At 40.3% G+C, this 12,845-nt stretch overlaps 2 protein-coding genes across 2 annotated transcripts in view; both read left to right on the forward strand.

Moving 5' to 3' along the window:
• Positions 1-12,845, forward strand: part of CPVL (carboxypeptidase vitellogenic like) — a 111,833-nt gene that overhangs the window by 61,731 nt on the left and 37,257 nt on the right.
• On the forward strand, positions 886-2,334 carry LOC131762923 (m-AAA protease-interacting protein 1, mitochondrial-like). The gene has a single exon (XM_059074781.2). It carries the CDS (start codon positions 1,233-1,235, stop codon positions 2,079-2,081), a length of 849 nt encoding a protein of 282 aa, XP_058930764.1. The 5' UTR covers positions 886-1,232; the 3' UTR covers positions 2,082-2,334.

The raw sequence follows: 12,845 nt of genomic DNA on the forward strand, positions 1-12,845 counted from the left end.
TCTCTTTTTACGTCCTTCTCTGATCCTCCAGGACTGTTAGCATATGTCCTAGGCATGGTCTGGGGGTAGCTCAACAGGATAAGTGTGTTAATGATAGAGAAGATCACCACCAGAGGTGATCCACTTTCTGTTTCCTGGCAGAGGCAAGAGTAATGTTTGGAATGAACAAAAACAGAGCAACCAGTAACCAACACATGAATCAGACAAAAGGCAACCTCTCCTCAAGATACTTTATTTCTATCTGTCCAAAAATTGTCCTGATATACTGCTTTTATTTGAACCAGACTCTTTACTGTCATTTTCTGACATAAGGAAAACACATTTCAACAATGTCTGTGTTAGGAATAGTGTCTCTTGGGATTGTTCAGTGCACAACCTTCAGTACTACCCAGGGAGCCCTTGACCTAATGCATCCTTACTAGATTGTGTTTTAGAATATGCCCGACCTAGAAGACCTATTTTCTGATCCTGCCTCTAGTATACAGAGTTTGAATCCTAGACATACAACTTTTATTCAAAATAATCTAGGGCCGAGAAGACCGTAATCAGACTCCCGCAAGGCCGCTAAGCAGCTAGCAGGGCTTCTTAGGCAAAATATTTCTCGTAGCCAGCGCTCTGCCGTCAACCTGCTCCCCAGAAATGGAACGGAAAACTTAACAGATGAGCCGGTCAACATCCCCCATGTGCCCTCTCCCTTGGCCGCCGGGCCAACCAGCCACCTTCAGCCGACAGCCACCTCCTCCCACACCCTGGATCGCAAGAAACCAATTCGGAGCCGCTGGAGCGCTACGGACTGGTATCCACCGGCTTCCCGCGGTTCTGCCCCGCAAGAGGGACTCACCTGCGGATAGAGGTGCTCCATGAACTGCTCCTGCGAAACGCCCTCGAGCCGGGCTACCGGAAAGCACTGCCCAGCCATGGTTGCTCACGCCCGTCCTCTTTCAAGTACTGGGAACCTCGGCCCTAACACGTTCCAACCGCGCGGACCGCCCGGAAACAGGTGCGGGAGAGAAAAGGTCCACGAGGCCGGCTGAGTCGCGAGGGCGGCGGGTTCCGAGCGCGGAGCTAAGGGCCGACGGGCATGTGATGGAGAGCAGGGAAGTGGCGAACTCACCAGAGGTGCAGTAACAGGCCAGCTTGACTCTCCACTCTCTTTCTCCGAGTCCCGCCGAGGTGGTTTCCCGCCGACTTTGTTTCCATACTGCACAGGCAAGGGGTGAAAGGTCACAAAGATGGCGCTGGCCGTCAGTCTTTTACCCCGCTTGCTGTTTTCTCGGCCTCTGCCGGGTTCGGCCGACGTGTGGCCGCCGTTGGCTGGACTTTGCTGCTTCTGCCGCCGCCGCCTCGGCTCGGAAGCGGCCCAATTTCCTCGAGTCTCTTGGGCCTCCGCGGCCTTGGCGCTGCCTGCTTGGGCTCCTCAGCGTCCCCTGCTCAGCCCTCTGGGACTCCCCACAACCCTTCCCGCTTTCCCTTCCTGCCCTCGGCGAACCTACGGCACCGAGGAGCAGCCCCAGCAGCGCCAGAAAACCAAGATGATCATCCTGGGGTTCTCCAATCCCATCAGCTGGATTCGGACTCGAATTTACTCCTTCCTTATCTTGGCCTATTTCGACCAAGAGTTCAGCATCGCAGAATTCTCAGAAGGAGCGAAGCAGGCTTTTGCTCATGTGTCCAAGCTGCTGTCACAGAGTAAGTTTGATCTATTGGAAGAACTTGTGGCCAAAGAGACACTACGTGTATTGAAAGAAAAGGTTACTTCACTCCCTGACAACCATAAAAATGCCCTTGCTGCTGACATAGATGAAATTGTATATACATCAACAGGAGACATCTCCATTTACTACGATGAGCAAGGAAAGAAGTTTGTTAACATCCTGATGTGCTTTTGGTATCTAACCAGTGCCAATATCCCCAGTGAAACTATAAGTGGAGCCAGTGTGTTCCAGGTTAAGTTGGGGGATCAGAATGTGGAAACTAAACAACTTCTTAGTGCAAGCTATGAATTTCAGAGGGAGTTGACACAAGGAGTAAAGCCTGACTGGACCATTGCATGGATTGAACACCCAAAGTTATTAGAATAATCGATCTTGGAAAAATCAGCTGATTGGACTTTTAGCAATTACTGTGAAGAAGTAAGGAAGAAAAAATTTTCAGATCAGTTGATCTTCACTTAATCAAGTCTGTGGATTACTTTTGTATTATTTTGAAATACTCCTTGTAGTAAATTGGCATGATACAATAAAGCATTTTCCACAGATTGTCATCACTTTCTGTAGAAGTCAAAGTAAAAAAATTACAGCAGCCCATCATTGGCATCATATTCAGTATCATTTTTAATGTTACATGTATATGTATATATACACAAACTCATTTTATAGACAATAAAGAAGATATTGAAAAAATAATAATAATCTAAGGCCAATGGCATGCAGAGTCTACAAACCCATTATGTACCTGCAGAACTTCATAAGATACTTACTTTGTAGGCAAGAAAGGGCCTAACTAGATGAGGTCAGGATTTCAGCCCCTCTTGTGTGTGGTTCTGTCAGGGAAATGTAGTGGCCCTTAGTGCTTGCCTGCTTGAAGCCTCCTCTGAGCACCTTCAGGTTGCCCTCTTCTCTGAGGTCTCAGACCATGTGCTCTCTACTGCTGTGGTCACACTTAGCACACTGTACTGCCATTATGGGCTATCAGTTGTAGCACCAGCCTTGAGCAGATGTCAGTAACACATAAATGAATGAATGAATGAAAAATCAGTTCTATAAATTAGTGGTCTATCAAAAATATATCTAATAAACTTGTTCATAATCCATCAGGTATTTATTATCCACAAATTTATTAAACCAAAAAGAGCTTAGCACCTGTGTTTTCAAGATGTAAACATTGGGCTATAATGTAATATTAAGGAATGCAAAATGGTTTTTTTGAGTGGAGAGCAGATAAGGAAATTCCCATGTATATTTTTTTGTGCCCTTGCAAGATAGGTTTTCTCACTGTATAAAAACTAGAGTATGATTGCTTTCTTAGCCAAGTGAGGACGGTGTGAGATATATAGTTCACCTGATGGTGTAAACTCTCCTGATATTGGCTGATCGCCATACAGTGTCCACTTGCTTGATAAAGGAGAATATGCTGATTAAAGATGAGCCTGCATCTTGATATTTACACATAACTGTTTCTGTTTCCCATGTATCCTAAACCTACCAATATGAATTCCGATGAAATCAGAATGTTTTCTAAACTTTCAGACTCTGAATCAGTTGTCAGAAAAAGAGAATAGATTAGTGGTGCAGATAAACCATGTTTCCAGAAAGAGAACAAAGTATGCAGTCCGTCTGAGTGCAGACCAAAAAGCGGCTGTTGCTGAAACAGACCTCATATCCATGGCTACAGCTGGCATAGCCCACAGGGCAGTGATTATCCTTGGCTTGTCTGTTAATGGTGGTGAACCTCAATGTGTATGCAGTGGAATCAGAACAATCTAGGTTGGCTTAAAGCATTAGTACGCTCAAGGTTATATTTATGTAAGGTTCAGTACTAATTTGTCATAGAAAATAGTGCACATGTTTCTATTCATAGGAACATGGAAGTCTCTTTCTAGTACTAGATTCATTTTATGCAATGTGGAATATCTGATGGGCTGAGGAAGACCTTCATCAGTTTCTGGAAACTAATCAAACTAAAAGAACAAGGGTGTAGTACATCAGTTTCTGTACAGACTATGTGAAAACATAATCCTTTTCTTGTAAAGACCTACAGGGGATGTGTACTCAAAGTCATCCTCTTTTCAGTAATTTCAAATATTTAGGTGGTAAATTGAAATATCATTTTAGCAGTTTCCAGAACAACTAGAATGAGAAATAATCTGTTGGACTATTGGAATTCATGATTAAATCAGATCATGGTTAAATATTATCAGGATTTCTAGGAGTTACCTGGGTCCATAGCACATGGTGGTTATAAGCATGGGTTCTCAAGTTAGACATTTTGAGTTTGAATTATGTTTCCACTGTTCACTGGCTATGTTCCTTTGGGGGAGGATACTTAAAACACTCTTTGCTTCAGCTTCCTCATCTGTGAAATGGGAATAATAATAGTACTTACAGGTGAGTTCTTATGAGGTTTAAATAGATTATGTAGGTAAAACACTTAAAACAATGACTGGTGCTTAGAAAGTGCTTGAAAATATAAGCTATTACTAATGATGTTCAACACATTTCAGCAGAAGCCTTTAAGCACCTGCTACATACAAAAGTTATACAAAAAACCATGGAAAATACAAAAGTAAAAAAGACTTGACAGACTTCTGGTTTCCAGTCTGGCATGTAAGGAACTTGGAAGTTATCATTCTGTCCTAACAAGTAAAAAGCTGAACAAACTGAAAAAGCAACAATTCCTCTTAGATCTGTGAGAGAAGTGAAGTCATCACAGGGCAAACTACTTCACAAACAGGAGAGACCGACAGGTGGGTACAGAGAATCACAACTTTTCTAAGCAGAAATCCATGAGCAGAAACCTCCACAAGAACCAGTGCCAGGATAGGAAAACTTGAGCTGTAATTCATGAATTACTGCAGGCTCAGTGGGGATAAGCCTGAGACTTAAACACTCCAGGGGAATCCAGTCATGGGAGGAAGCCCCCACTTTTGTAGTTTTATCTCCAGGAGTTCTGCAATGTCATCACAGTGAATACTGGAGAAAAATCCCTTCTGCTTATGGCAGGAGGAGGTAAAAATTAGCCACCTTGAAATACACCAGAGCATTTTGGTTTTTTGTAACAAGGCCTGCCCTCAGAAAGCTATTTTACCAAAGCCTAACCCACTGAGGGGTTATCAGAGCCTGATCTACCTGTGGGAAGGGAAATACTCAACTTCAGCTCTAGACTTCAGTGTGGGGGAAAGAAAACACCCAATTCCAGTTGTCTTTAGCTATGCTGTCCCACCTAAGAGGTGAGGGGGAGCAACTGCAAAGCACTGGTGAGGTTCGCAGTCCAGGGGCATAGGCTCCTAAAAGACTGAGACCTAATCCTAGGACTCTAGTACACTTCCCATCCCCCACATCTTACCACCATGTTATAAAAGGGTTATTTACCACAGTACCCTGTATCCAGTGCATCATGTACATCTTTCAACAAAAAGTTACCAGGCATACTAAAAGGCAAAAACCACACTTTAAAAAGACTGAACGAGCATTGGAACCAGAGTCAGATAGGACAGGGATGTTGAAATTATCAGACCAGGAATTTTTGCAAACTTTGATTAATATGCTAAGGGCTTCAATGGAAAAAGTAGGCAACATACAATAATAGATGGATAATGTAAGCAAAGATATGGGAATTCTAAGAAAGAATGAAAAAGGAAATGCTAGAAATCAAAAACTGTAACAGAAATGAAGAATGCCTTTCATGGGCTCTTTAGTAGACTACATGGCTGAGGAAAGAATTGCTGATCTTGAGGATATGACAGTAGAAACTTCCAAAACTGAAAAGCAAAGGGAACAGAGACTGAACAAAACCAGAAAATCCAAAAACTGTGGAAAAACTATAAAAGATGTAACATATGTATAATGGAGATACGAGAAAGAAAAGAGAGAAAGGAACAGAAACAAAATTTGAAGAAATAATGATTGAGAATTTTCCCAAGTTAATGTTGGACACCAAACCACAGATCCAGGAAGCTCAGAGAACACCAAGCAAACAAATGCCAAAAAACGACACCTAGGTATATCATATGTAAACTTTAGAAAATCAGAGATAAAGAAAAAAATCTTGAAAGAAGCCAGAGGGGGAAAAAACACCTTACCTATAAAGAAGTAAAGGTACGAATTACATCTGACCTCTCCTCAGAAACCATGCAAGCGAAAAGAGAATGAAATATCTGAAGAGTTGAGAGAAAAATATCACCAACCTAGGATTCTGTGTCCTATGAAACTATCCCTCAAAAATGGGGCAGAAATAAAGATGTTTTCAGACAAGTACAGATTGAAGGAATTTATTGCCAATAGACCTACCTTGCAAATTATGTTAAAAGAAGTTCTTCACAGGGAAGGATAATGTTATAGGTCAGAAACTCAGCTCTACATAAAGAAAATAAAAGTATTGGAGAATGAATAAGTGAAGATGGCATGATTGTCTATGTAGAAAATCTGAAAGAATCAATAGAAAAGCTCCTGGAACTTATAAGTGATTATAGCAGAGTTGCAAGATACAGGGTTAATATACAAACACCAATCACTTTTCAATATACCAGCAATGAATAAGTGGAATTTGAAATTAAAAATCCAAAACCATTTACATTAGCACCAAAACTACTGAAATACTTAAGCATAAATATAACAAATTATGTACAAACCTATATGCAGAAAACTACAAAAGTTTGATGAATGAAATCAAAGAACTAAATAAATAGATATTCCATGTTCATGAATAGGAAGACTTAATATTATCAAAATGTCAGTTCTTCCTAACTTGATCTACACATTCAATGAAATCTCAACCAAAATCTCAGCAAGTTATTTTATGGGTATTGACAAACTAATTCTAAAGTTTATATAGAAAGACAGAGACTCAGAATAGCCAACTCAGTATTGAAGGAGAAGAACAAAGTCAGATGAATGACACTTCTTGACTTGGAAACTTACTATAAAACTGCAATAATTAAGACTGTATAGTATTGGCTGGAGAACAGACAAATAGATAAATGGAAGAGAATAGAGAGCCCAGAAATAGACCCACATAAATATAGTCAACTGATCATTGACAAAGGAGCAACGACAATACAATGAGCAACCTCACTTATGAGCATATATGTACAAACCCTAAACAGAATATTAATACAACTTAATCCACCAGTGAATAAAAAAGATCAGGTTGAGTTGATCCCATGAATGCAAGGATATTTTTGTATTAGAAGTTCTATCATGTAATTTACCACCTAAAATGTTAAAAGAGAAAAAAATTTTCTATCTTAATAGATGCAAAAAAGTGGATTTGATAAAACCAACTTAGGATAAAAATTTTTAGCAAACGAGGAATAGTAGTATCTGTATTAATTTCCTATGCTTGCTGTAATGGATTACCACAAACTTGATGGCATAAACTACAGAAATTTATTTTCTCACAGTTCTGGAGGTTAGAAATCCAAAGTCACTTTCACTGGGCTGAAACCAAGGTGTCAATAGGGTGGCTCTAATGGGATCATCCATTCCAGCTTCTGGTGGCTGTTGACATTCCTTGGCTTGTGGCCATATCATTCTAACATCTGCCTCTGTGGTCACATTGCCCTCTCCTCTTCTGTGGTCAAATATCGTCTGCCTCCCTCTTAGAAGAATACATGAGATTGCATTTAGGGACCTCCTAGATAATCTCCCCATCTCAAGATGCTTAAGTTAATCACACATGCAAAGTCTCTATTTTTTAAAATTTATTTATTTATTTATTCTGCATAAGGTAACATTCACTGGTTCCAGGGATTAGGACTAGATATGTTGTGACAGGGCATTATTTAGCCTACCATAGTATGGGACTTTCTTGACCTAATAAAAATCTACCAGTAAGCATTACTCTGTTCTATAAAACATAATCTTCATTCCCTTTAAAATCAGGGCTCATGATGATGTAAACAAATAAAAAATAATGGGAGAAAAATCTAATTAATAAATGTGTAAGAAATAATGGAATAGAAAATCATTATTTGACAAATAGGACAGTAATAATTGCTTCAGGAAAGAATCATCAGTGTATACTAACATCAGTTAGTGAAAGTATGATGTGAATCAGAATATTTACATAGTCTCAAAGTATCCTCCTTCAAAATATTTATGATGAAGGGGAAAATAGTAGCTTTATAGTGGAGAAGTCTGGCATATGAACCAAAGGATCTAAGTTAACATCACCAGTAATGGGACAAATCAACATTTGTGCCTCCTGATATGTTGTACTGAGAAGGACACAACAACACTAATGTGTGTTGTCAAAAATGAATGAATTTGATCATGAGGCAACAGCAGACAAACTCAAATTAGGGGACAAATTTAGCCACAAAATAACTGGCTACTACTTGTCAAAGGACATGAATGACACATAAATGCACAGATCACACATAAATGAACAGAGTGACACATACCTACACACACATAAACACTGAGGGATTAAGGAGACTTTACAACTAAATATATAAAACATGTGACCTTTTATTGCATCCAGGATCAAAAAAAGGTTAGTAAGGGACAAGTGAAAAATTTTTAATAAAATCTGTAGCAAGAAAATAGTATTATATCAGTGTTAATTTTCTGGTTTTGATGATTGCATGGTGGTTATTTAAAACGTTAATATTTTGAAGGCTACATAAAGAGTATGCAGGATTTCTTTATACTATTTCTTTAACAGTTTGATTGAAGATATAATTCACATAATACAGAATTCACCCATTTAAAATGTTCAAGTCTGTAATTTTTAAAATATGCACAGATTTTTGCAACCGTCATCACTATTTAATTTTAGAACATTTTTGTCATGTTCCCTCCCCTCCACCAAAGGTTCTGATTTAGTTTCCTAGTATAGCAACTAGCACATAGTAGTGTGCAGTAAACTTTGAAGAAAGGAAGGAGGGATGGAAGGAAGGAATGGAGGGGGAAAAGGACAGAATGACAGAAAGAAGACAGATGATCTGTTCATTTACGTCATAAGCTGTCTTTATAGTAAACTTATTTGAATTTTAGGAAGTGCAAATAATTCACCACTCCAGTTACTACTGATTATATTATGTATGTTATATTCCTTCCTCTTTTAAGCAGCATTAAAAAAAAAAAAAAAACACACTGATTGTAAGATGTATCTTGATTTTCAAAGTAATAAAATACAGTAGTGGGTGGATAGATAGATAGGGATAGGGCATCTCTAAAATCTAGGAAATGCAGCCCATACCCCCATAAAAGCTATTGGTTTTGAATCCCGTGTTCTTTGTAGAAGTCCCCCGGTCCTTAGTACTTTCTGATAAAGAAGTTACATTTTCTTATGAAGATTCTTGGTAGAGATTCTGAATATGTTTCCAACCTCCATTTCTCTGTTTGGTTGCAGCTCTTGCCTTCTTAAAAATATATAAGCTATATTTTCAAAGACTAAGAATACATGAGAAAGAGAATGTGAGTGTGTGTGTGTGTGGTGTATTTCCTGTATGAAGCCATTATTTCAAAAAAACAGGAGCTACAGCTCTAGAGGCCATTTGGATCCAAAGCAAAATGTTGCCCTTGGACTGAGGTTGCCCTTGTTGCTAAGTTGTCTGGAAGGCCACTGCAGTTTTAAGAGGTACCATCTCCAAAGGCTAATACCTCCATATGCTTTTGCTTTTAAAGGTTAAATTGCCCTTGGGTAGGGCTTAGTTTGCTGTGTTTAAAAGTTCATCTAGTCAGGAAATTGTAAATATAAAGTTACATTTCCCTGTCACTTATCATTCTGCAGCTCATTAAGTTTCAACTAATTGCATCATCAGAATCCAGGATCTTAATGTTTCTCAGCTTCACCACCAGACTGAAATCTTAACACCCAGGTCGTTAAGAGTTTTATTTACTTATTCTAGGCTATCAAAAGATCTTCCTTTAGAAATGGGCAATTCCTGGCTAATGGATGTGACTTAGAAATTTGAAAGGTAAATATTTCTAGTAAATCTAAGTCATTTTAGCAGTCATTTTAATTGCCTGTGGCATTTTCCTTCATAACATCTTCTGATGGCAAAATGTCAATGGTAATAGTGCCAAGAAACTGAATTTGATAAATGTCTAGCATACCAATAAAAATTTAACACTTAAATGGGTCCGATTCTTCAACTGCTACGTTGGACTCTGAGCTTCCATCCAACCGTGATGGGAAAAGTCTAGCTTTGTTGACTATAATCTGATATGATCACTTTTCTTTCAAACCCTTTGAAGACCGTAAAGAGAATGCCAGTACCATTCTGTGAAAAACTTCTGTGAGGAGGGAGTAGTTTTTAGGGAAGCATAACAGAAGAGAGGGAAGCGAATCCTGGGACATGGGTTTTATGTAATCATACTATCAATAAGCAGTCATCACTTTGCAGGCAAATAAAAATAGTATGCATTTGAAAATCAGTTATACTGTGAGTTCCTTGTGAATTACTTTTACCTATTTTAGTTATAATCCAAGTGCAAGAACAGCAGTAATTTTTTTTAATGAGGCATGCTTCTTCAGGGCTTCTTTGATTTTTAAGCATTTCAATGAAGAAAGGGAAAAAAGCATACCCATAAATTATTACACAGACTTTGATTTCACCCCAAATTGCCATGCTATTGACACCTTTTCTTGTTTGTCCTTTAAACTGATGTTGGGATGAAATACTCAAATGAGAACCAGCATATATTTTTATTTACTCTTACTTATTTCTTTAAGCCATTTGATAATATATTCTGCTGTGTGAATTGGTTCATTTCAAATTGCTTTGCTTGTTGATGATGTCATCATTTTGTCAGGGCTTTATTTTATTGTTGTTTGAAGGTACCTCATGCTCAGAACATTAGAAGGTACGTTTGTGATTTACGGCAACATAAAAATAGAATTTAATCTGGAGCCACCCAAATACAGCAGAGTGAGGGTGTTACAAGAAGAAAGATATTAAGTGGTGGTACCATTTGTTATGTAGATTCCAGGGACCTAAAAATCAACAAGCTAAGAAACACATTTAAATCCAGTTGCTATGAAATCCAGCTGGTATGAAACACAAGCAATTACATCAGTTGACTTTACTTTGAAAAGATAAATATGGAAAGAGTGAGAAGAGTATTGCTTTCTGGATACAATGAGGAATATCTCTTGTGCAATAAATGTCAGCATGCTGCAGTAGCTTCTCGGTCTTTATTTCTTGTGTCTTAGTTTAACAGGAGAAGATGCAAAACGATGCCAACGTGTTCTAAAAGATTGGATCATTGGAAACCAGTGGTCTTCAAAGCAGCGTGTGCCAACCACCATCCCCTGGGGTGTGGGAGGAAAATAGTGTACATTAATATTTTATTTTTAAAAAAAAGGAAATTAAGAAATAAGCTTTACTCATGTTTAATGGATAGATTGGCACTAGGGCGCTTATTTGCTCTCTATGATAGTCACATCAGATGTGATAGAGCCAGGGTTTGGGTTTGGGTTTGGGTTTTCCTAATCATAGTCATTATCATCACCGTCATCATTTAAGTCTGTTTGCCACAGGATCTGCCTCCAGGCCCAGGGCTCTTTGCACTGCAGTTTCCTCCGCTTCCATCTGAATGTGGATGACTTAATTCTGTGGCTTTTGGCCCTGGCCTTGTAGTCCAGTAAGGAGAGCAGCATTCACATACTTGCCACTGCCTAAGGAAGCCACGTTCACAACCTCTCGGGCTTCCCAGGGGCTTTTCTCCACTGGATTTGCCTGGCCTGCCCTGTAGGAGTCGTCCGACCCCGCCCCCCCGATGGGGCAGGCTGTGCTATCTACTTGCTCGTTATGAGCGCCTCCCCAGTGTTGTCACCGGGTAACGGCACCCGGCACAGTGTCCTTGTGCCGAATGGCATGTGACTAAATGAAAGCCAGAAGAACCTTCAAGCAAGCTTTCGAAAGAATCGCTCTGGGCAGGAGCCCTTTACCTCCTCTGCCTTGATTTTCCTCACCTGGTGCTCCTTTCACTCTGCACCTTCAAGTCTGTGTCTTCAGCCTCCTGACAGCCCCCCTATTTGTTACAGGGACGTGTACAATCCTTTTGAGACCGTTTGACGTTCCCTAGGAAGAAAAGGGAAAGGGATGCTTTCCTTACCAAATAAGGGGGAGTTGTGTTTGGGGGAGGAAAAAACCCTAATTGCAAAGTAATGAGGGGACCTTGGGGAATATCACTATTGAGAGTATGGGGCAGAGAATCTTGCAAGCTGACTGATACCAGGTTTTCCCATGGAGATGAAAACATAAAGAGCCAGAGCACCACTTAGACTTTTTTAAAAATTTATTTATTTATTTATTTTTGGCTCCATTGGGTCTTCGTTTCTGGGCGAGGGCTTTCTCTAGTTGCAGCGAGCGGGGGCCACTCTAAACCACGGTGCACGGGGCTCTCACTGTCGCGGCTTCTCCTGTTGCGGAGCACAGGCTCCAGGCGCGCAGGCTCAGTAGTTGTGGCTCACGGGCCCAGTTGCTCCGCGGCATGTGGGATCTTCCCAGACCAGGGCTCGAACCTGTGTCCCCTGCATCGGCAGGTGGATTCTCAACCACTGCACCACCAGGGAGGCCCCACTTAGACTTTTTAAAAAAATTTTTGATAAAGAAAAGTAAGCTGTACAACCAGCCACTTGCTTTCTTTCGTGAGATCACCCTGGCTGGAAACTTTTCACCTACTTTGCTACTCTCCTGGAGATTGATAACAACAGGTAGGAATTAGACTTGTAGAAGTGACCTCTCTGGCTCTTTGGATGAGGGCCTACTTACTGTCACTCTAGTCCTCTCCCAAGAGAAAGGCAAAGTAATCTTCATCCACAGAGAACTAGAATTTTCTCAAGCTGGAAGGAAAATTTGTTATGGGAGAAGTGGGTCGACTTGTTGCAAAGGACAGCCCGAATCCAAAGTGAGCTGCACCTTGCTGCTTGGTGAGTACTCTACGGCCTCTCTAAGGCTTCCCTTCCCACTGTTTATATTCCTTTGGGAGCATCCAGGTGCCTCTAAATTAATGCTTTTTCCAGGTGGTTTAGCATTCCTCCTGCAACAAGACCACTCTGCTCTCAGCTGGCCCTCAGGATAACTTCAGCAGGGAGGTCATTCCCTGTCCTGCCTGGGCACAGTGGGTAGTAGAGCAGCAGTGACACTGTTTAGTGGCAGGGACTCAGCTTTC

This window comes from Kogia breviceps, chromosome 9, assembly GCF_026419965.1.
Source record: "Kogia breviceps isolate mKogBre1 chromosome 9, mKogBre1 haplotype 1, whole genome shotgun sequence".
NCBI classification, from domain to species: Eukaryota; Metazoa; Chordata; class Mammalia; order Artiodactyla; family Physeteridae; genus Kogia; species Kogia breviceps.

Coding starts and splice junctions, on each gene's coding strand:
- LOC131762923 (XM_059074781.2), top strand. CDS start 1,233: ATGGCGCTGGCCGTCAGTCTTTTACCCCGCTTGCTGTTTTCTCGGCCT.